Genomic DNA, 24,178 nt, shown 5'->3' on the forward strand with positions numbered 1-24,178 from the left:
CCTTCTCTTCTTGATGCAGAAAAAGATTAATTGACATGGGGGCGGTGGGGGGGGGTGTGTGGAAAGAGAGACTCACAAGTTATTTGCGGATAAATTTTTTATCTGCAAAAATCTGGAGTAGAAAACAGAGTGACAAAGATGTTCACATTTTGTGCATTTCTTTGGTCACTTTTCAGCATTTGGTTGAATTACTCTTCACTTATGATTTTCGTGTGGACCTCCCGGCTCTTCACCCGCAGCTTGTTGACCTGGGACTCGGCAATGTCAGCCCGTTCCTCGGCCTCCTCCAGCTCGTGCTGGAGCTTGCGGAATTTGGAGAGGTTGACATTGGATTGTTCCTCCTGAGAATGAATGGAAATGCATTTAGGAGGGAAAAAAGGTCAGGATTTCTAGTTTCTTAGGTCAATGGGTCTCAAATTTCTTTTTACTTGAAAAGACTTCACTCTAGTAAACCTTTTTTTTTTTTTTAAAAACCTAGAGAAATGCTCTTGAATTTTTTTTTATTTTTTTATTTTATTTTTTATTTTTAATTTTCCTTGCATGCTTCTTGAACTCATGGATAACAAGGAGGGACAGGTGACATTTGCCACCAGGATTTCTAAAAGTTCTCCTTTTTAACATGTAAACATCTTAGAGCCATTACTAAATATGTCAGTTTTCCAAACTTTTTGTCCCCCTGAGTCTGGTGAATGAAACCAAACCTTCTAAAAATGCAGGTACACCACCTGTGTTATACTGAGCTAATAGCCTGGAGTATAAATTATTGCTTGTTGAATATAAATTATTGCAACTTAATGCAGTTTACAAATTAAAGAAAACTTGTTTCTTAAAATAGTTTTGAGTAGTCTCTGATTATGTTTGAACAGATAATCAGTGAGTTTGGGAAGGCCAGTTCGGGTTTAGTCTTTAGTAATTGTCCTTTTTTTTTTTTTTTTTTTTTTTTTTTTTTCAATGTTTTTTATTTATTTTTGGGACAGAGAGAGACAGAGCATGAACGGGGGAGGGGCAGAGAGAGAGGGAGACACAGAATCGGAAACAGGCTCCAGGCTCCGAGCCATCAGCCCAGAGCCCGACGCGGGGCTCGAACTCACGGACCGCGAGATCGTGACCTGGCTGAAGCCGGACGCTTAACCGACTGCGCCACCCAGGCGCCCCAGTAATTGTCCTTTTTTAAAAGGCTCATTGACAGCTGTCCATAATGTGGCATTCAAATTTTGAAGTGAATAAAACTTAGAATCACTAAATAACAGAGCTTGAAAAAAACCTCAGATCTTCCTCTTATAGATGAGGAAAGTAAGAGCCAGAGAGACATGTTAAGTCTCTCTGTCACCACCCCCCCCCCCCCAACCCGCGCCCACTCCCTGCCCCAGACCTTAGAGGTCAGCAGAAAAATGAAAAACATTCATGGACAAAGGAACTAATTTGTGATAAGTAGGTATATATATATATACCCATACTTAAATACTTAGGAAATCAGCATTATTTATTATTTAAGATAAATCATAGGCTAGAGAAGTGAGATAAGGTGGAGTGCCAAGAATCTGCTGATTTGAACATAACCAAGATCTTCTGAGCTCCGTGGTTTGAACATAAGCGGGACCTTCTGAGCTCCAGGCTTAATATTTAACTGCTTACTTGTCACCTTCACTTATGTATACAGTGGTATTTCATTGTTTCCAAAACAGAATTCCTGTTTCTTTCTTGCCCTGTGAATCTGTTCCTCTCTTAGTTCTGCATTTTAGTCCTTGCTGTGCCATCCACCTGGTTATTCAAATCACAGACTTGATGAATTGCCTTTGATTTCCTTTTTCTCTCGCCAACCAAGGGCGACCTTTTAGCATATCCAGTAGTTTCTCCCTCCAGAATGTGTCTTGAGTCTCTCCACTCTGTCTGCTCCACCACCATTGTAACACAAGCCATGGGACCGCCTGGAAAGCCTCATAAAATGTCTCCTTGTACTGCCTGTGTTACCCAACAGTCCATTCTCCACAAAGTAGCCAAAATATACTTTAAAGAGTATAAGCCCAGGCATGACTGAGCAGTTCAGAACCCTCCTGTGGCTTCCCAGGGTCCCACTGTACTTGGAATACAATCCAGACTTCCTACCAGGGCCTAGAAGACTCTGTGATCTGCTTCCTACCTCACTCTACTGCCTCTTCTCTACTGCTCTCTCCGTGGTTCTTTCTGTTCCTTGAACCAGACTCTTTTCCACTCAAAAGCATTTTGTTGCTCTTGCCCTTCCCTGGAACCATTTTCCCTGGCTCCTTGAGTGGTTGGTTTCTTCTCATTCTTTAGAATGTCATTGACCATTTTCCTTTGATCCTTCCTCACCATACCCTCCTTTTCTTTCATCCCTTAAATGAAGTTGGTTCTGCCATATCTGAGACCAGAGGCTGCTCAGTCACTCCAAGGGGTTTGGAACTCACCGCTTCCTCAGCTTGTCTCTTATAAGCTTTCACCTTCGCTTGCAGTTTGTCCACAAGATCTTGGAGCCTGAGCACATTCTTGCGGTCTTCCTCAGTCTGAAATAATATTTTTAAGAGTGAGTCTCTTGAGAGTACAAACACCATCACATTTTGTTGTACATTTGCTTTTTGATCCCTTGCAAACTAGGGTGAAAACCTAGACAGGCCATTTTCCTTACCTGGTAAGTGAGTTCCTTTACTCTTCTCTCGTGTTTGCGTAGACTCTTGACAGTTTCAACATTGCGCTTCTGTTCACTTTCAACTTCTCCTTCAAGTTCGCGTACCTGCAAAAACGTGGACATTTTAAAGACATTTACTGTGATCCATTCACTCAACGGATTTCTGCTTCTTCAAACGACCTGTGGTGCTTCTTTCACTCTGTTTTATATCTAGGTTTCATGCCCTAGTCTAATTGTCCCCTTAAAAGCTCTTTGGCAGCAAGGAATGTGTCTCATTCCATCTCTGTATGCCCCACTCATCCAGCAGCACTAGGTGCTCAAAAGGCCCTGGACTGGAATGAGGAAATGTGCCATCAGAAGACCCACCCTGGCCTCCAGTTTCTGGATCTGCTTCTTCCCGCCCTTCAGGGCCAGCTGCTCAGCCTCGTCCAGACGGTGCTGAAGGTCCTTCACCGTCTGCTCCAGGTTCTTCTTCATCCGCTCCAGGTGGGCGCTGGTGTCCTGCTCCTTCTTCAGCTCCTCGGCCATCATGGCCGCCTGTTAGCAGTGAAACAAAACCGGTTGAGAGCTGGGCTGGCGCATCGGGATTCAAGTTCGAGCACCACCGTGTTGCCCTCTGCTCACATCCGTGATGGCCTTCTTGGCCTTCTCTTCTGCGTTGCGGGCTTCCTGGACAATGTCTTCCATCTCTCCCTGGATCTGGGAGATGTCTGTCTCCAGCTTCTTCTTGGTGTTGATCAGGCTGGTGTTCTGTTAAAATAACAAATTTAGAAATATTTAGTATATGAGAGCAAAGTTGGGATGCCAGACTTCTAATGAACTCACAGGCTAGTTAATTAAGTAATTAGTATCCCTCCTTGTTCAATAAGTTATCTGAGATGACAATATATTTTTGAACGACAATCAACTTCGGATGTCACAGTACAGATAAATATTACTAACCCACAAATATTAAATGTTTTAAACGTTATCCTCCATAAAACACTGTGAGTACATTCTGAGATAAAGCTACGATATGAGCAAGAATTTCATTTTCATTCCTTTGTATTTTTCACTCTTCTGTTATACTCACTTGGGTGTGGAGGAGCTGGACGCGCTCACTGGCGTCCAGGAGCTCCTGTTCTGCGATTTTCCTGCTCCTCTCCGTCTGCTCCAGGGTCGCCCGCAGCTCCTCGACCTCAGCCTGCAGCAGGTTGGCCCTGCGCTCCACCATGGCCAGCTGCTCTTTCAGGTCCTCCTGGCCCCGGAGCGCGTCGTCCAGGTGCAGCTGGGTGTCCTGTGGAATGAACGATCGTTGAGACACCTCGTTCCCAGGGCTGCAGTCTCCCCAAGCCCCTTGGGGCCCTTTTTTGAACCCACTTACTTTGAGGATGCCCTGGGTGTTCCTGTAGTTCCTCAGGGCCTCTGCAGCCATGCGGTTGGCGTGGTTCAGCTGGATTTCCATTTCATTGAGGTCTCCCTCCATCTTCTTCTTGAGCCTGATGGCGTCATTCCTGCTCCTGATCTCAGCATCCAGGGTGCTCTGCATCGACTCCACGACTCTGATGTGGTTTCTCTTCAGCTGGTCAATTTCCTCATCCTTTTCAGCGATTTTCCTGTCGATTTCAGACTTGACTTGGTTCAACTCCAGCTGGATGCGCAGGATCTTTCCCTCTTCGTGTTCAAGAGATGCCTTTAATGACAGCAAGGGGTGACGTTAGGGAATGGAAGTTTATGGTATTCTAGAAATAGGAATTAGTTCTTACTTTTTTGCTACCATAAGACATCTTTGTTCCCTCGTTACAGAAATTTCTACAATGTGTTGTTGGTTTTATATATTTCTGTCTCCCCAGCTCGATCATTCCCTTGAGGGCAGGGACCTTAACTTACTTGTTTTTGTTCCTTTGGTGTCTAACACAGTTCTGACTAACACCTGTGTGTTAGTTGCATGCATAGTCAAGTCTCCATCCTCATATGTAGTACACAGAGTGAGAATTACTTTTCTTTTCTCTTGATTCAAGAATTTCATCAATTTTACATGCAATAGACTCTAATTCCCCTTGTAATTGTTTTTAGAATGTATGATAAAATGTCTACCTCTGCCTCCTCTAGAGCAGCCTGAAGTTCAGACTTTTCATGTTCAATTTGCTTCTTTACTTTTTCTAGTTCATGGATACGTTTCCCTCCTTCTGCAATCTGCTCAGTAAGGTCAGAAATCTCCTCTGTTGGTGAACAGAGATATAAAAAATTTGTTCAGTGAAGGAAAACATTTTTTCAAATCTTTGGTTAAAGGAGATTAAAATGTACTCACGTTGCAAATTCTTATTTTCCCGCTTCAGGGTTTCAAGTTGGTCTAAGGATTCCTCATAAGCATTCTTAATCTTGAACAGCTCTGTGCTAAGGGAGCGGGACTCCTTTTGGGAAGCTTCAAGTTCAGCATGAGTTTCTTCATACTTCTGTTTCCATTCTGCCAGGATCTGCAGGGCAAAGGGCAGTCAAGAAATTTAATGGAGAGAGTTTGATGGGATATGAGAACCATCTATTCTGGCAGCTGACAGGCAGAGTTGGGATGACCTGAGACTGACAAGTAGTTATGAATGAAAAAAGTAGAAACCACAGGACTTGTCTTTCCCCACTGCCACCTGACATGGAGCAGGAGCTCCCAAGAACAGCTCTTTCAGATAGTTGGAATAAGGCCACTGAAGGCAGCAGGCTTTGGTCCCGTGTTGAATGCCAAGGCAGAGGCTGCAGCACAAGGTACCTTGTCGAAGTTCCTCTGCTTCTTGTCCAGGGCCGCGCAGGCCGCGTTTGTTCTCTCCACATCGATCATCAGGTCCTCCACTTCATTCTGGAGCCGCTGCTTCGTCTTCTCCAGGGAGGCACATTTGGCGTTCACCGCTTCTACGTGCTCCTCGGCATCCTGTAGACGCTGGGCCAGCTTCTTCCTGAAAGGTGAAATAAGGACAATAGAAGTGAAGGCCATCAGCAGAATTGGAAGTTTCCAGGTATGTACAAAAGAGTGCTTTCCACAACCAGACTCCTAACAGTCTGCTCTTCAAGCTTGTTTTGTACGCCTAGTTCTGTGTTGACTCATTCCCACTCCTGCAAACTAAATGCTGACAACAGTCCAAATTTCAACATCACCACACTTCATAGTCTGGTTTTAAGGCCATCTGTGATCAGCCCAAGCCAACATTTTACCCATTAAGGTCACTGGTTTATTCCTTCTCTGTAAAATATTAATATCTGTCTTGAATTACTGTTACGTATGTCTTGCCTCCACTGAATTTTCATCTCCAGAAGGTAGAGTGTGTATCTTGCTAATCTTTGCAAGACTGTCACACATGTTAAGTACTCAAATGTTGGATGAATTGAATTCAAATGAATTCAAATTCATTACCAAATATGCTTGATTTTGGCTAATTGTGTCCCTCCCTTATTTTTCCTGGCTTTCCATTAATCCTTTAATAAAAATAAACTTTTCCAAATCAATGTCAATTTTGCTTTGTGAGCTCCACTGAAAATCTCCTCTAAGGCATCCACCCAAACATGATTCCAACCACATGGTTGTACACTTGTCACGGGATAAACGACTAGCTCCCTCCTGAAACCTTTTGAATGAGTAGGTTTCTTCTTGTCAAGATTCTCCCTCTTCACAGTTGCATCTCGAACTGTTGATTGCATTGAATATTTGGTCCTTTTTGAAACCATGTGTTTCCTTTCTTATTGCAGAATTTATGTTTTCTTTTTAGTCTTTAATAGTATATGTCTTTGTTCCCCTACAAATAGCCATGTTTTTACATCTCAGAAGGACGAGCTATGCTTTGAAATCTTGGTTATTTTTCCCTTACATACCTAACATCTTCGAACAATTTTTCCATTAGTGGCTGAGAGGAAGGAGAGGCACAGGGCAATACAGTTAACTCTTACTCTGTCTACACCTTTATAGATAGAATGATGCCCAAAATACCCCCTTTTGAAAATAGTCGTTCAGCTTCCTCTTGCCTTACCTGCTTTCTCTTTTTGCCCTCTAGCTTAATTCTTTTCCTGCACTGCCAGATTGTCTGTCTTGCTTTGGTTTGCGTTCATGCGTGTTTTTTCCATTGTTTTTAAATTTTGTTTTTGGAGCAATGGACATTTTCCCATATAGCGCTTATAGCAGATGCACTTGGTTAACAGGGATATTTCCATTTTAACTAAGTCTAGAACATACTTGGCCTCCTCCAGCTCCTCTGTGCGCTGGATGGCATCCGTCTCGTATTTGGTCCTCCACTGGGCCACCTCGCTGTTGGCCTTGGACATTGCCCTCTGCAGCTCAGCCTTGCCCTCCTGCTCCTCCTCATACTGTTCGCGCAGCAGGTCACAGTCATGGCGGGCTGATTGCAGGGCGTGGGCCAGTGCACTCTTGGCCTAAGAACAGGCCAAGAGATCAGTGACTTAATTTTATATCTTTAAAGTGATATTTAGTCTCTAGGCTCCTAGAGGTCACCAGAAGAAAATCTATGGAAGTAAGAAAACCACAAATAACCTCAAAAATAAGGATAGTGACAACAACAAGTAGGGCTTACCTTTATCTCCTCTTCAAGCTGCCTTTTTAGTTCCTCAATCTGTTGTGTGAATGCTTGTTTGCCCCTTGAGAGCTGAGAAACTAACGAGTCCTTTTCATCTAGCTGGCGTGAGAATTCACCTATTAAGACCAAGATGGATAAAACTCAGCCTTACTTTTGGAAATCAGAGCTCTGAATTAAAAGCTGGAGCAGGGAAAGGGAGCTGAGTTTGAAACACTTTGGAGAGTATGGATTACAGCAAGCCACCAACGTCCACTTCAGTTCTGATGAGAAAATCTATATGAGAATGAGAAGTATGGAAAGCTTTGAGGCAGATTACATACTTACAGGCAACACAAAACATTTTGCAAGGTATTTAAGATTATTTGATCACAGTAGAAATTGGTCAAGAAACATGCAACAAGAAATGTAAATCAAACCAACAAAACATCCCAGTGCTTCCTGTCTAAGGCAATAGTGTTGTACTAGTGTACCTTACACTGAAAGTTGATTGAAACAAAGAATTTATTGTATGGAAAATAGGAGACTTTGACCGATTCCCTCCATCAGTAGAAGTGATGTTCAGAAGAAAATCCTGGAAGCATTTTTATGTTAAGAAATGATCAAATACCCTTCCACCCCAGAATTCATTGGTTTAGGGGGCCTGAGCAGTTCCTAGACTAAATGGCATTTAAATCCAATCCAACTCTTCAGGCACCATAATTCAGAAAACATGCTGTGCTGTATTAAAAAGGGAGGAAAGACTTTCAGCTCCATTTTTGAACTGGTTACCTGGAAGCTTTATCTCTTTAATAAGAATGACAACTTTCTCTTTTTTCCATACCACTAAATTCTAGAAGGAACTTAGAAAAGATTCTTAAGATTCTTTGAGAATACAGGTTTTCTTCTTCCTGCATGAAGTATACTAACTATCTGCATGACAATAACACAAGCCTTACTTTGAACTTTGTTCTAGAAAGAACAATATTTGAATGGATATGAAAAAGTGGTTCTCCAACACTTTGATCTGCCTATCACTTTAATAGTCCAGACAACCCATAAAATAATTACCATCTTGTTAACCTCTTGCTTGAGGAGGTAGAACTTTGGTAAAATAGTTGGTAAAACTTTGGTAAAAAGTTAATTAGGGGAAGGGGTTAATGCACAGACTCTCCAATTTGGGAAGTCAAAACTCTACAAACATCCCTTGAAGGCTCCAGGGGGGGTTTGTAGTACTATTTCTCTGCATGATGGTGCTAGCTAGCAGCAGTTGGCCAGACTTCAGGAAAAAGAGTGGAGTAAGCGTTCTTGGACAGCCACCTCATCATTGCCGTAGTCTGTCATTTTTAAAATGTGGATTACATTACACAGGCCGTTGAGGGTAATAGAGTAATAAATAACTTGGGCAAGCATTTTGAAAGATGAAAATAAATATTGTGAAGATACACTTTAAGTCTGATAACTTGATTAAAGTCAAATCTGCTTTAAAATGTGAACGAGCAAAAGAGCCTGGATCTCTTTAGTGAAATCAACAATTACAACAAAAAAGAAAGCAGTCCGTGCCAGGGGTCAGTAATGTGTTCCTACGAGTGGTGGTGGGTGGCCCCCAGGCAGATAGTATGTGATCTCAATTAAGTCATTGCAGAGGTTTTCAGCAAATTAAGCATCCAAGCTAAATTTGTCATTCAAGGTCAACACTGGTCAATGGCCCACCTGATTCTGTCTGCAGACGCGCTCTCTGAGCCGTCAGGTCATTGATCAGCCGCTGCTGCTCCTCTTCCTTGGTCTTAAGTTCACTCACCTGGTCTTCTAGAGTGCGGCACATCTTTTCCAGGTTCCCCTGCATCAAAAAGTGGTAGAAGGCATCTCAAGCAAGTATTTGGACCACAGAAAATTTCAATAATCCACACATTCCATACGGTGGTACTTCCTTATTTGGAGAATTAAATATCTTTACAAGCAAACAAAAACTACAGAGGCCTTGGGTTGTGGTGGAAAGAGTAACGAATGACAGAGTCTAAACGTGCTACCAGCAAATGGCTTTGGGAATTTAAGTCTTAAATCAGGTGGCTTATCTCTGAGATGAGAATAATGACACTTGATTTTTTTGAGCAGCAAGTTTATGTATTTGTGCTTAAGGGGAAAAACAAAAGCCTAATCAAGGTGAGGTGTTTTTTTTTTTTTCAACGTTTTTTTTTTTATTTTTTTTTATTTTTTTATTTTTTTTATTTTTGGGACAGAGAGAGACAGAGCATGAACGGGAGAGGGGCAGAGAGAGAGGGAGACACAGAACCGGAAACAGGCTCCAGGCTCCGAGCCATCAGCCCAGAGCCCGACGCGGGGCTCTAACTCACGGACCGCGAGATCGTGACCTGGCTGAAGTCGGACGCTTAACCGACTGCGCCACCCAGGCGCCCCAAGGTGAGGTGTTTTTAAAAACCCCAAATGCATAGTTGAGTTGCTCTCATTTGGAAGAGCTGAACTTTCCGCCCTACATGTTCTTTGGGTGTGGCTGTTCTCACAGCAAAGAGTGGACGCTTTGCCATCACACCCTGGGTGTCCCTCGCTCCCGCCAGTCACCTGCTTGTGCTGCCAATTACTAAGGACTCTTGACTGGCTCACTCACACCTGTCTCACAGAAATCTCTTTAAGACTTAAACCATGGTTGTACCTTGGCCTTGGAGACAGTCTCCATGTTACTGGCCAGGTCGTCGATCTCCATCTTCAACTCGCTCTTCTCTTTCTCCAGCTTCTGCTTGACCCTCTGTAGGTTGTCTATCTGCTCCCCCAGCTCGGCCACGCTGTCCGCGTGCTTCTTCCTCAGGGTGGCCGCCGTGGCTTCGTGCTGCAGGGTGGCCTCCTCCAGGTCCCTGCGCATCTTCTGGAACTCGGCCTCCCGCTTCTTGTTCATCTCGATCTGGGCGGAAGTGGCCCCGCCGGCTTCTTCCAGCCGCTCGCTGATCTCCTCCAGTTCCCGGGAGAGGTCTGAGCGCTGCTTCTCTGCTTTGGCCCGGGAGGCCCTCTCTGCCTCGATTTCCTCCTCCAGCTCCTCGATGCGGGCCTGAGGGTGACACAGCAACATTAATGGCAACTCGTGGCAGTTTTGATTCCTGTGATAATGTGGACGAGGTGGAGGTTGTGACTCACCTGTAACTCCTTGATCTTCTTCTGCAGCTGCATGGCAAGGGCCTGCTCGTCTTCAATCTTGCTTTGCAGATTGCTCATTTCAAACTCTTTCCTGTCAAAGGGGCACTTTATGTCAGTCACAGAAACAGTAGTAGCACTTTCCCCATAGACGTGTTCTCATTGCTTACTTTTTGAGTTTCTCATCGAGTTGCTGCTTGTCATTTTCAACATCCATTGTGGATTCTTGGGCCAATTTTAGGTCTCCCTCCAGTTTCCTCTTGGCTCTTTCTAGGTCCATGCGGATTTTCTTTTCTTGTTCCAGGGATCCTTCAAGCTATAAGTTAATAATGCATGAATATAGTTCCTGAAACGTTACCATCTTTTATCCCAGGTTTGACTTGTAGACATTTAACTCCTATCTAATCAGCAGCTTATTTTGATTTTTCCATGAATTAGCCAAATTTGTCCCACCTATTCCATTCTCATAACTATTCACTTAGTCCCAGGAATCATTATTTGAAAGGTGAAGTGTACCTCATTACCATATGATTACAGTAAACTGCCAGGGAGACAGCATGCCTTCCCTATCTCCCCACCGGAATCCACTGTGACTGTGCTTCACCACACCCACAGACCCCACAGCTGTGTTTCTAACCATGACTTTTGTCACTTCCTCCCTGATGCACACATTTATAGCGGGTTCTCTATTTGGTATCAGACTACGTTTAAAGCCGAATTCATCTTCCACATTCTTTATTTGGAAACCTTTCTTCCTGTGAGAGAGAATCTTACGGATGTTTACTACTTCTTTGCTATTGCTATGCTCCCCACTTGGAGCATCTCTCAATTTCTTTGCATGGCCTCTTGCTTTTCAAGCCCAGGCCAGACCCATTTTGTTTGTACAGATTTCTTTGGTAAACACAAGCTTTCCTTTTCCCTGAGTCTTTTTATGTATATTGTCTGTTAACCAACAACTTTCTTTATTGATTTTTTTTGACTTCTTGAGTGTCCATCTTAGACCTTGTAGCAAAGATAATGTCCTATACACATATCCATTGGAAGCTCTTGAAAAGTCCTCATTACATCATAAGAATGCAAACTCATGTTTACTTAGTTTGTTACAAAATTAAAAAAAAAAATTTTTTTACATGATTTTAGGCTTACGTCATCCACTTGTTGTTCAAGCTTGATTTTAGCTTTGGTCAGCGTGTTGACCTTGTCCTCTTCTGCCTGTAGGTCATCCAGGGTCTGCTGGTGGGCCTCCTGGAGGGCCTTCTTCTCCTTGGTCAGCTTAGCGATGGTTTCGTCCAGGCCTGCCATCTCTTCCGTGAGGTTTTTCACCTTGAAAAATTAAAGAAGAAATGGTATCTGCTTTAAAGCAGGTTTACTAGGCTGGCGGAACCTCGATATGGTAGAACAGAATGTGATTCATACCTTGTTCTCTGTGGCATGCTTCTCCTTTTCAACCTTGGCCAGGGTCAGCTCAAGGTCATCGATGTCTTTCTTGAGCTCTGAACACTCGTCCTCCAGTTTCCTCTTCTTGGCCGTCAGCTCAGCGTTGATCTCCTCCTCATCCTCAGCTCTCTCAGTCACCTCCTTGATCTTGGCCTCCAGCTGGATTTTCGTTTTGATCAGCTGATCGCACCTTTCCTCTGCATCAGCCAAGCTGTCTGCTTCCTGAGAAGGGATAATAGGCATTTTTAGATTGTAGTTCTTTGGACATTTTCAGATTTTATTAATATTTCAAAACCATATAAGTGAATTGTGTTTTAAAGCCTTAGGTTACTTTTTGTAAACTTCCCATCATCTAGGAAATATTTATTGGGCACTTATTATGACACTGGAGATTTTTTTTTAATTTAAGGAATTTAAGTCATGGTTCCTGATGAAATTATGATACAGTTTTATTTGATAATGATGCAGTTCAGGACATACTATGCCAAAATATGGCACCATGGCATATTGTGTACCATAAACTGAAGGAGTTTGAGAAAATGGAAGATGCAGGAAACCCACTCTGACCTCCTTCCCTCACCCTAAAACAGGTCATTAAACTCCCGTGTAGAAAGTGCCCTTCCTGTACTAGTAGGAAAGAAGACATTCTTATCACCAGAGATGAGAATTGGGGGCCAAGAAGGCTGTATAAACAAACCTTGTTAAACTAACCCTTATCTTTTTAGTTACTTTTTCACCATTTATTACTCTTAACTCAAACCCCTTTGTCCTGTCAAATCTTTACAAATTTATTGCCTGTCTAAAAGATATATAAGCTTCCTGCTCTGCTTATTTCTTTGGGTCTTCAGTCTCTTGCAAAGGCTCCCATGTACATGTAAAAATTCAGTAAATGTGCATGCTTTTCTCCTGTTAGTTGATGTTGGTTGCTTTAATTTTCAGACCCAGCCAGGGACTTTAAGAGGGTCCAGGAAAACTTCTTGTTCCCCTAATGATGACCTATATTTAATGTGTTGGTATATAATTTCAGATAAGTCTCCTTTCTTTCTTTAGTATTTATTTCCAGAAAAGTTTAGTGTGTAAAAAACAGACAAAATGGTCAGGTATCCAGCAGGTTGCTAGAGGGAGGGGTAATATCAGGAAAGTAACTTAAAGGGAAGATGTCTTACAGTGACAGAGTAGCTGGGAATCACAGGAAACACATGGAAGAAATACGAGGCACTAAAAATGTTCAGAGGTGGTGCTTAAAGAAGTACCAGGTGGGTTTCTCATAAGTTAGAATAGAAACTCTGTGGGAGCAGGGGCCATGCCTCTTACTTCAAGTTGTATCCCTGGTGCTTGGAACATTATTCCGTATTTATTAAATGTGGAGACTTGACAGAATGATGTTGGAAAGAGGTCATACTATTCTCAGAGGAGAGGAGTATGATTGGAAACTGAGGTATACCTTGCAGTTAGCACCTGGTTCTCGAAGGTGTGATGAGCCTCTTGTCATTTTGGAAAAACTGTTCAAAGTCACAGTGCCAACCCAGGTAGGTACAGACAGTTCATCTTTCTTTACATCTTCTAGTGAAAGGCCCTAAACCTGTACGTCCAACTGGACCAAAGTAGATGTTCTTCTGAGCTCAGAGGACTGTAGGACAACTCTCAGTACTCAGGTAGTGGGTCTCAGTAGCAAACTGAAAGTCTCTGGTCATTTGCGTCACAAAAGTGGGTTAGGCAGTGGTGTTTGATCAAACATTTCTTCCAGGTCTTCTGGGTGTTTATTGGGACATCAAGCAAGAATGTCAACCCTGTCTCTCATGCTTTGGATAAAAACTGACACTGTCTATAGAAAGTGTTCCCATTATCCTTGTCATGATCCTACTCTTTCAGGTACTGGAGAGTTTCTAAAGATAGAACTGTCAGGGAAGTTGCCAGAATACTGGTTTCAAGTGAATGTATTTTCATCATGATGTGTCCTCCCTCTTCACTGTGAATATTGTTCTTTTCACTGGTCTAATTTGCTCTTCTCAGTAGGGAGAATCTTGGGGAGCAAAGATCACCTCATTTTTTGACCACATTCTGCTAGGAAAAACACTAGGGGGAAAGGGAAAATGCTTTTGTTTTTCCTTTTAAACAGCAAAGAATCCTACTGCAGTGCTTTGTGGTAATGTTGTGTATGGGATTGTGTGGATCTTCTATGGAGTTGTGAGTTAGGAAAGATTGATAGTCCCTTAGTGAGGTGGAATCTAGACCTTTCTCTAGCAATTGCTGAGCTGAAATTTTCGCATCAGATTGGGTGCTAAACAAATGGGTTCTGATACTCACAGCTTGGACCTGGAGTTGCAGGTCATTTTTCTCTTGCATCAGAGCTACCATCTTCTCCTCAAGTTCTTTCCTTTTTGCCTCTGACTTCGCCAGCTCTTCCTTGGTCTTCTCAAATTCTTCCTTCATGTTGGCCATCTCCTTCTCGGTCTCGGCGCTCTTGAGGAGGGGCTTGATCTTGAAATACAGCTTCATCCAGGGCCAGTGCTTGACGTTCATGAAGGCGCGGATGTTGTACTGGATGCAGAAGATGGACTCTCTGTGACAGAAGCAGAAACGTTCCAAGTCAGGTTCTCACAGGAAGCAGAGTGAAAAGGCCTTGGCTGCTGGGGCTCAGTAAAATATCTCTGTCAATACCTTCTCTCCACCATCCTCTGGTACTCCACTCTGGCCAAGAAGCCTCTGCACCTGGCCTGGGTTCGGGTAATCAGCTGGGCCAGCTTCTCGTCTCGCATCTCCTCTAGAAGCCCCAGAAGACCAGCTTTGAAAAAGACCTGTGTGGGGGGAGGATTTGCAGATCAGAAACTGTACATAAACTTCAAAGGGACATGGATAGCATCGGGTGGGCTTTAGAGACCATTACCTTGGTGTGACCAAATTTATACTGAGTGTGGTCAACGTCGATGGACCCAAGGAGCTTCTCAGAAGCCTTCTTGCTGTCAATGAACTGCCCTTCAGGGATTGCACTTGCATTTAATACCTTGTATCTGTTTAGGCCAAACAAATAAATGATACAGCTATTGTCACCAATAAGAAATCTTCTTGCCTTATTTTAGAAATGATGTAACTTTTGGGTAGTCTAACAAACATAAACAAGAAATCATATCTACGTCTTTATTCTCTGCATATTCAAAGGGTGTCAAACTTTTGGCATATCAGCATACCAAATGATCAATACAGAGTCTGTTAAGTGTGTTTCTCTTCTCCTCAATTATAATAGAACGTATAAAGGATTTTTATTTCAATCAAAAAAGTTGAAATAAATAAAAGAACCTCTTAAAATAATTTGAAGTGAGAAAGTCTGACCTCTGTTTGAAGTCTGCATAAAGGATTCTGCTGGGGAATCCCTTCCTGCAGATGCGGATGCCTTCCAGCACTCCGTTACACCTCAGCTGGTGCAGGACAAGTTCATGCTCCATGGCCCCTAAAGGGAAGGATACACATGCCTTATTTCATGGTCTAAAGCAAACACACTGGCACTTGTCTGGATGTCAGAAGTGTCTTACCAGGGGTTTTGGTTTCATTGGGGATGATGCAGCGTACAAAGTGGGGGTGAGTGCTCCTCAGGTTAGTCATCAGCTTATTCAGATTCTCCTGTGGAATTAATGAATATTTGGTTTGAAAGTGTGCTCTTTTCATACATTCATATTTACAGACATAATCACTGTGACAACCGTGACATTGCTTCAATTCTTTTTTTTTTCAACGTTTTTTTTTTTTTTTTTTTTTTTTTTTTTTATTTTTGGGACAGAGAGAGACAGAGCATGAACAGGGGAGGGGCAGAGAGAGAGGGAGACACAGAATCGGAAACAGGCTCCAGGCTCCGAGCCATCAGCCCAGAGCCTGACGCGGGGCTCGAACTCACAGACCGCGAGATCGTGACCTGGCTGAAGTCGGACGCTTAACCGACTGCGCCACCCAGGCGCCCCAACATTGCTTCAATTCTAACGAATGGTATCCTAATTTGAATTTGCAAAGAGTTCTTTCTGGAATTTCCACATTCCCAAAAAGTCCTTTCCTTTCCTGTTTTTGTGCATTATAAACATATTTGTCTACAAGTTGTTGAGGTGGTTGTTCATTGCTTTTGAATCTCCTAGCATGTGTTGTAGACTTAATATGATATTCTAAATGTAGGGAAACACCCCACCCATACTGTTTCACCTGGATATGTGATCTGACGTTACAAGTAATTCAGTGTCTTATTCCAAATCTGTCATTTCTTTATTTACCCTACTTTCAATTGTATCTGCTTCTCTATCACATTCCTATTCCTTTTCCTAATTACAGAGCTGTGTCCTCCTGCTCATTCCACAGAAAGTGGCCTTTTAGTGCTTCACTCTGGGAATTGGCAGAAAACCAACAGCCATGTTACCAACTGTGAGAAGGGTTCCAATTTGTGGAAATCTTGTTTGTTTGTTTGTTTGTTTGTTTTTCCAGAATAACTAAAGCTTTCATTGTTACAGATGGGATTGTCCAAAGAAAAGCAAATTTTCCTTCAAGAGCTATTTTTTATCACATCTGTTTTATACCCTTCGTTTAGAATCAGCCTCCAATTCCCAACACTGTTCTTCTGTCTTTGGCTTTCAAAATCCACTCTATTCAGTTCTGTGCCAATATATACCTAGGCACGTGCATCATTTGGAGACTCCCACATACTCCAAAAAATCTCGTTTTGCTTAGTCCTATCCCAATAGGACCTTTTAAATGTCAAATGACTTTATTTCCTGGCATTCACATTTAATTTTGTTATCTGATACTGACTTCTGCAATTCACTGTCATCCCTCCTGACACCTTGTCTCCTATACACTGAAGTGTCTCTTCCAAACTACCCCAGACCCTCTGAGACTCCATTCTACCACCACCAACTGACCTAGATCTTTGAGTCACATTCAGTTCTGGAATCCTTGCAAGATTACTCCCCTTGCCCCACAGATACAATAAAATTGAAGTTCTTAAATCAAATAAGAGAGAGCAAAGGATGTTTGTACCCTGAAGAGAGCAGACACAGTCTGGAAAGAAGAACCCTTCTTCTTGCCGCCTTTCTTACCACCAGCTTCTAAGGGGGGTAGAGAGAGCACAAGCAAATCATAAGACAGGCTTTCTCAGTATAAGTTTTATACATTAAATGAAAGATGACTTCTGTTGCAAGTTACCTGCTTCAGCAGCTGCTCCCCCAGTGAAGAGGAAAGCCAGAGTCTTCATTGCGGACTTCTGGTACAGCCCAACCACGGTCTCATTCAGGGGGTCCTTGTTCTTGTCCAGCCAGCCGGCAATGTTGTAGTCCACGGTGCCGGCGTAGTGGATCAGCGAGAAGTGTGCCTCGGCCCTGCCCTTGACCACCTTGGGCTTCTGGAAGTTGGCGGACTTTCCAATATGCTGCTCATACAGCTTGTTTTTGAAGGAGGTGTCTGTAGCCTTGGGGAACATGCACTCCTCCTCTAGGATGGAGAAGATTCCCATAGGCTGAGAGTAGAAAAAGAAACAGATGCCGTTTGAATTTTGTCTGCTTATAAAAATAATATGTAACATCATGATCCTATTTGAGTAAATTCATCTTTTAATTTCTTACAACTAATGAAGACTTATTCCTTGGGCCAGAAGTCGTTAAGTTAGCAAATATGTATCAAGTGCCTCTAGAGATCTAGATGCTGTGCTGGGCTCTGGGATGTGATGGTGAGGGAGATGATCGAAGGGCATGCTCTTGTGGAGTTTGTGTCTCGCCCCAAGGCTTTACAGCCGTATTTCTCCCATTGTGACTCAAAAACTGGTTGCATCAGAATCACTTGATGAAAATTCAGGTTCCAAGGCCCCCATCCACACTGACCAAAAAGTTTTTCCAAGGGTAATGTGCAATTTTATTAAGTACTTGTGGTGAGTCTTAAACCGAACTTTGAGAGCCTCTGCTTTTAAGTACTAGAAATTGGCATTTCAGTTACCAGTAATAATGAATCTAAGGATGACGAAGTGATGATAAGTACAAAATACTCTATCTAGTGCTCTTTTATAAGGAAAGATGGCTTTAAATATGAGGCCATCATTGCAAACCATTGGGAAATGTAGAGTTCTGTACGTTAAAGAAAATATTCACTCTCCTTTTACCAGGATATCTACCTTGGAGTTAGCAAAAGAAGGAGTTTTCCTGATTTTGTTTACCAGTGGAAATATTTTAAGATTCTCACTTAAATACTATTCAGCAGTATACTCTGTGACCTGAATAGTCATACGAACCTTCTCGATGAGCTCGATGCAGGCAGCCAGGTCCATCCCAAAGTCGATGAACTCCCACTCGATGCCCTCCTTCTTGTACTCCTCCTGCTCCAGCACGAACATGTGGTGGTTGAAGAACTGTTGCAGCTTCTCGTTGGTGAAGTTGATGCACAGCTGCTCCAGGCTGTTGAACTAGGGCGTTGCAAACACCAAAGAGCTCAAGTGAGTTTGGGAAACCCAGGGGGAATTCGGCAGAGCAGACACGAAGCGGAGGGGCCTTAACAGGGCCGCTTACTCCAACAACTCACATCAAAGATCTCAAAGCCGGCGATGTCCAGGACCCCGATGAAGTACTGTCTGGGCTGCTTGGTGTCCAGCTGCTGGTTGATGCGGGTGACCATCCACAGGAACATCTTCTCGTAGACGGCCTTGGCCAGGGCGCCCACTGCGTTGTATACCTTCGTGGACAGAGTAACGATTGTTGCCGTTACTAAAGACGTGTTGAGAAGGCTGGGGATGTGTGTGATTCATTGAGGCCGTTCACTTACCTGCTGCACAGTCTGGCCTTTGGTGACGTACTCGTTGCCGACCTTGACCCTGGGGTAGCAGAGGGCTTTGAGCAGGTCAGCAGAGTTCAGACTCTGGAGATAGGCCGCCTTGTCAGCAACTGTAAAGACACAATTCAGGCATCCTGTGTGACCTACTGTGGGCCCCACAATTCATAGGAGCAGAGTGATGAGTGAATCATTTTATAGAAAGTCTGTATGGGGGTAAATTTGCATACATCCATCAGAAGCTCAGCTGTAAAGGAAACATGAATATGGAGTGGGCTTTTCGGCTCTGTTACCTTCGGTGCCATCTGGCTCGGCCTGCTCCTCACGCTGCTTCTGCTTGAACTTCATGTTCCCATAATGCATCACAGCCCCCGTGAGCTTGTAGATGGAGACTCTTTCATCAGAGGTGAAGCCCAGGATTTCGATGGCACTCTACCAGGAAAAATGAGAAGACAAAAGGACAGAAGACACTAACTTATTGAGGAGAATTTATACCTTATCTTTAACCACACCCAGAGAGGGGTGTTATTTTCATTCCCATACATAATGGATTAAAAAAAAAAAAAAAACACCCCTGCATATGTAACTTACATCTGTGGCCATCAGCTCCTCTTGGTCATCAATGCTGGGGACTGTGATCTCCCCTTGACTGACGAAGGCATAGTCATAAGGGTTGGTGGTGATCAGGAGCATTTCTGGGTACACAGAAGTCAGGGTATACATTTTACATTAGAAGTTGTTAATAAATGATTAACGTCTAGCGTATAAACTTAAGCTCTTTCTTACCAATTAGGTCTGGCTTCTTGTTAGACATGATCTGATAAAAAATGTGGTAGCTTCTTTCTGCCTTCAGCTGGAAAGTAACTCTAGACTTCTCCAGAAGATCTGCAGTGGAAAGTAGACACTGGTCAGGGCAGAAAAATTATAAAGTTCCTGGAGTGATTTTGGAACTTGGGGTCATTAGCTGCTTCTCACTGGCCCCTTGAGATTTCCACGGAATGTCCCCCCGAGGTACCACATATTGTGCCTCTGCAAACACCATTGCAGTTATTCTTAGCACCTCTGGAAAGAAACTAAAGCCTGCCTGGCCCAGGACATAGACATTTCTCATGCAGAAGATCCTTGACATTTAGAGTATAATTGATTCTCAAGAACCCCTGTCTCCCCAGGGTCTCTTCTCACTTTAAAATAGACCATTAAGAGCAACGTTTATCAAGGCTCAGTAGGCAACTCATTTACCCTCATGTTAGTGTTTTCCTAGAAAAAGTTGAAATTCATTCTGAGGCTGGATTATTTCAGACAAGCCCAACGGCTCCCGGCAGTTCTTACGGAATCATTAGCTCATGACTGAGGATAAAGCACTCTGTGGGCTATGGGTAAGACTGGCATTAACCATGGGCATGTTTGGCAGCAGACTGGTGTTTCACAGGCTCCAGGCTCAGCAGGAGCTGCAAAATGTTCCTCCAAACCATCAGTTGTCATTCTTGGATTCTGTTGAGGAGGTCCTGTTACTCACATGTTTCAATATCAGCAGAAGCCAGTTTTCCCGTGGTACCGAAGTGGATCCTGATGAATTTACCCTTGCAAGTAAAAATGATGATGTTATATACCAGACTTGAAGCGCACGAGAAAGAAGAGACTGCAACGATAGTTCAGGCATGCTTTCTCGGGCACCTAAGGGCTGAGAAGAGCCTTCTGTGACCAAGAGACTCACAAAGCGAGAGGAGTTGTCGTTCCTCACGGTCTTGGCGTTGCCAAAGGCCTCCAGTAGGGGGTTGGCGCTGATGATTTGATCTTCCAGAGTCCCCTGCAAAGGCAAGCACGGTCCTCACCTCCGGGGCTCCAGACTTCCTGAGAGCCCTGACATCTTGAGTCTGACCCCAGACCCACCTGAATTTTGCCCGAAGTAACTTCCTCCTTCTTCTTCTCCCCAGTGACTGCAATTGTTGCAAAGTACTGGATGACACGCTTGGTGTTCACGGTCTTCCCTGCCCCGGATTCTCCGCTGCCAAACAGAGACCAAACATCCGTGAGGAATCAACCTCTGTGACGAACGAAAGTACTTCCACTAGCAGCATTTACTACCTTATGCGTCGATCTTTATATGTCTTTGTCAGTTCATATTATTTCTGTTGCTCTCCACTGATAAGAAGTAGAGAAATCCATCCATTAATCACCTAACACATACTTCTTGAGAGCTTAAAATGTGCCAGGCTCTCTTCTAGGTGGTCTGGGGTTGAGGGGGCCAAAGGGCAACCACCCACAACTATGTGGGAAGTGAAACCGTTAGTAAAAAAAACTCTATGAAACAATTATGTGTTCTTCAGTCTCCTTAGATTAAAGACATGACTTAGGTTAAGTCTTTGAAGGACTGGACGTCTCTCAAGGAGGCCTTAAAAATGAGCTACTGGTAACATTCCCAAACGGCTCAGATGTTCAGGAGGTGGTATGTTATTCCCTTCCATGCACAGAGACGGGATTTTATACCATCTACTCTCAGGAAAGTTCTTTGTAGCCTTTAAGACTGGACTAGCAAATGACAAAATTTGGGGCATTGTTATTTTATATTCTGAGGTAGTCTAAGCCCTCCAACAAGCTATAAACACTATCTATTTCCAGGCTGATCAGCCATCGCCTCAGTATGGGAACATTAACTATTTTGTTTTTCTTTTTTGGTGTCTTTTTCCCAGTGCAAATAAACTGCCGGTGAGTCCCAGGATAGTAATACATACGTGATTAAGATAGACTGATTCTCCCGATCTAGAAGAAAAACAGCAGGCAATCAGCATATATACAAGTTACACAAACAAAACTTTCTGTGGGGATGGACCTGTGATGTTGAGTGTCTCACTTTAAATGGAGTTTTTAAATACATTATTGTCAAGTTATGTATGACATTATTCTTAAACCTCTTAAGTTGAGGAGAAACGCAGAATGCTGTTATATCTTGAATTCCTTAAGCTGTGACAATAAGCATGTCCTGGTTTAAGACAAAGAGCGGGGGCTCTGGGCTGATGGCTCAGAGCCTGGAGCCTGCTTCCGATTCTGTGTCTCCCTCTCTCTCTGCCCCTCCCCCGTTCATGCTCTGTCTCTCTCTGTCTCAAAAATAATAAAATAAACATTAAAAAAAAATTTAAAAAAGGGGCGCCTGGGTGGCTCAGTTGGTTAAGCGTCCGACTTCGGCTCAGGTCACGATCTCACGGTCCGTGAGTTCGAGCCCTGTGTCGGGCTCTGGGCTGATGGCTCAGAGCCTGGAGCCTGCTTCCGATTCTGTGTCTCCCTCTCTCTCTGGCCCTCCCCCGTTCATGCTCTGTCTCTCTCTGTCTCAAAAATAATAAAATAAACATTAAAAAAATAAAAAAAAAATTAAAAAAAAAAAAAAAGACAAAGAGCGATACTTTCCAAAGCCAGACACTGTCTAGTTGTCAGCTGTGGATTCCGGTAGCATGCTGTCTGCTGGTCAGTGCATGAAACTTTCTGAAAAGTGGGTAATCTACTAACGGTTTGGACTATAGTTCGGTAGGTTTAAATAGTTCATCAAGCCAAGGTTGAGGTGTTGTTTCTAAATGAATCAATTGGCCTCACAAAGAAAAAAAAATTTTTTGCCTTATGGCCACAGACTGCACCCCAAATTCTCATCAACCTTCCCCAAAGTATGGCATCGGGTCGAAGAAAGATCAGATGAGGAGCACAAAATCCTTTTAAAGTGGGGGACACAGCATCTGTTCATGTGTGTGTAGCCCCCAAACACCATCTTCATTCAAAGAGAGGGCATCTTCTCTGAGATGGTGTCTGATGACTTGAGAGATAACAATACTCCTAAAAGCATCAGGTTTGTGGTCAGCAAGAAACTTAAGCACAAAAGGACTGAACGAACGTGTATTTTTCATTTCTATTCAGACAGTGTGATTCAGTTGTTACTGAATCTTAACTCTTATTATTTACATCTATACAATAAATTATGTATTCCCAAGAAGGAGACTGCAAGCAAATGCAGCTGAATCAAGGTGGAGCGGTAGTGTGGCCTGGTAAAATCACGGAGTGGGAGTCTGGAGAGCTAGGTTTTAGTTCCAGCTTTGACGGCTTGTAATTCTCTGTGTATTAATTACCTCTTCTGTACAACCAGGGGGGTGGATTAGATTATTTCCAAAGATCTTTTTAGCTTTAACAAGTTGTGACTCTAGGGGGTAAAGTAATTTGTATGAGAAACACTTGAGCCACTCACCCGTCAGCATGAACTGATAGGCGTTGTCGGAGATGGAGAAGATGTGGGGCGGGGCCTCCTGGCGCTTCTTGCCTCGGTAGGCCGTCACCACCTCTGCATTGTACACTGGCAACCACTTATAGGGGTTGACAGTGACACAGAACAGGCCTGAGTAGGTCTGTACCAAAAAGGGGGAAAGAAGGAATATAGTCATTTCATGGGGACCTTAATAATCTGCTGTTTTTCAAAAATATTAACTGCCTGCACAAGCAGAAAGGCCATGAGAATGAACTCACGTAGATCATCCAGGCTGCGTAACGCTCTTTGAGGTTGTACAGCACGGCGGGCTCGTGCAGGTGCGTCATCATGGCCATGTCCTCGATCTTGTCGTATTTGGGAGGGTTCATGGGGAAGACTTGGTCCTCTTTCACGGTTACAGTCTGGCAAGTCAAATAAGAGAGGCCAGGTCAAAAAGTGTCAGCTCACCTTGCGCCAGGTGCCGCACCATCTCATCATCTCAGACACTTTACTCACCGCCCCTCCTTCAGTCTTGGCTGTCACCTTCCCCCCTTCCCTGCTTTGCACTGTTGCTTTCACGAAGGACTCTTTAGGGTCCGCCACAAAGACTGATGTCTTGGCATCAAAAGGCTTATTCTGGGCCTCAATGCGCTCCTTTTCAGACTTTCGGAGGTACGGAGCTGCCTCCCCAAAAATGGCCATCTCGGCGTCGGAACTCATGGCTGCGGGTTATTGGCAGCAGCCCAGTCCAAGACCCTGCCTAGGAAAGGAAGGAAAAGTATTACAGACATTCAGATATTACATATTTCACGTTTAGAAAAAGAAAACATTCTGTATTCACTTAGCATTGCGTAGAGTGTGACCACGTTTGGCTAGAGACGAAATATGGGTGTTTGTGTTTTGGGCCAGCACTGATAGGTACTTAACTTAGTCAAGCATTTGGAAAGAGACTGTGGTTTCTGGCTCTGGCTCACCTGCTGTATGACATGGTAGCTGCTTTCTGTTTCATCTGTATACACATTCATTTCTGTTAAGTTGCCTGTGACTGTCTTATACAGGGCACAGAGCTAGGCTCTGACAGGGTTTCCTCCAGCTCTTTCGCTGAGAGCACTCTTCCAACTGGATTATAAGCACCTTGCAGGCAGGGAGTACTTTTCCTTCTACAGCATCCTTCATGCCTCTTACAACACATGTGGGATACATGCAAGGGCTCAAAGCTGGCTTTGTGAATTTGCAGCACAATGGATTTCTGTTGCTAAAATTCTAGGAACTATTTTGTACATAGTGAAAACCTTTTCATTACAGATTTGGATTCATTATAGACTCACAAAGACTACCTAAATCAAGGAAAGCAGAAACGGGGGCGGGGGGGGGGGGGTGGCTTTGCTTTGCGTTGTTTTGTTAAAAAAAAATTCTGTT

At 43.5% G+C, this 24,178-nt stretch overlaps 1 protein-coding gene across 1 annotated transcript; it reads right to left on the bottom strand.

Moving 5' to 3' along the window:
- Positions 1-157: 157 nt before the first annotated feature.
- Positions 158-23,479, bottom strand: MYH1 (myosin heavy chain 1). Its single transcript, XM_042915942.1, has 38 exons — positions 23,276-23,479; positions 23,038-23,181; positions 22,763-22,919; positions 21,270-21,297; positions 20,428-20,542; positions 20,252-20,344; positions 20,054-20,117; positions 19,324-19,422; positions 19,129-19,232; positions 18,831-18,969; positions 18,532-18,650; positions 18,292-18,441; positions 18,005-18,175; positions 16,930-17,239; positions 16,765-16,832; positions 15,282-15,369; positions 15,082-15,199; positions 14,639-14,762; positions 14,413-14,549; positions 14,059-14,314; positions 11,731-11,973; positions 11,461-11,637; positions 10,485-10,630; positions 10,318-10,408; positions 9,842-10,231; positions 8,884-9,010; positions 7,192-7,310; positions 6,837-7,033; positions 5,385-5,568; positions 4,935-5,100; positions 4,721-4,845; positions 4,008-4,316; positions 3,717-3,920; positions 3,269-3,394; positions 3,011-3,181; positions 2,645-2,749; positions 2,427-2,522; positions 158-341 (listed from the first exon to the last, which is right to left on the bottom strand). Exons 1-38 carry the CDS (start codon positions 23,477-23,479, stop codon positions 189-191), a joined length of 5,817 nt encoding a protein of 1,938 aa, XP_042771876.1. The 3' UTR covers positions 158-188.
- Between the last annotated feature and the right edge of the window lie 699 nt (positions 23,480-24,178).

This window comes from Panthera leo, chromosome E1 (genome assembly GCF_018350215.1).
Source record: "Panthera leo isolate Ple1 chromosome E1, P.leo_Ple1_pat1.1, whole genome shotgun sequence".
In the NCBI taxonomy this organism is placed as follows: Eukaryota; Metazoa; Chordata; class Mammalia; order Carnivora; family Felidae; genus Panthera; species Panthera leo.

What these genes read in the sequence shown, in the direction of transcription:
- MYH1 (XM_042915942.1), bottom strand. Translation starts at nt 23,479, where the DNA reads ATGAGTTCCGACGCCGAGATGGCCATTTTTGGGGAGGCAGCTCCGTAC. An exon ending in AGGAGCTGATGGCCACAGAT is followed by an intron (nt 18,970 to 19,128) that starts GTAAGTTACATA and finishes TTTTCCTGGTAG; the next exon opens with AGTGCCATCGAAATCCTGGG. An exon ending in AGCTTGAAGAGGAGATAAAG is followed by an intron (nt 7,034 to 7,191) that starts GTAAGCCCTACT and finishes GCCTGTTCTTAG; the next exon opens with GCCAAGAGTGCACTGGCCCA.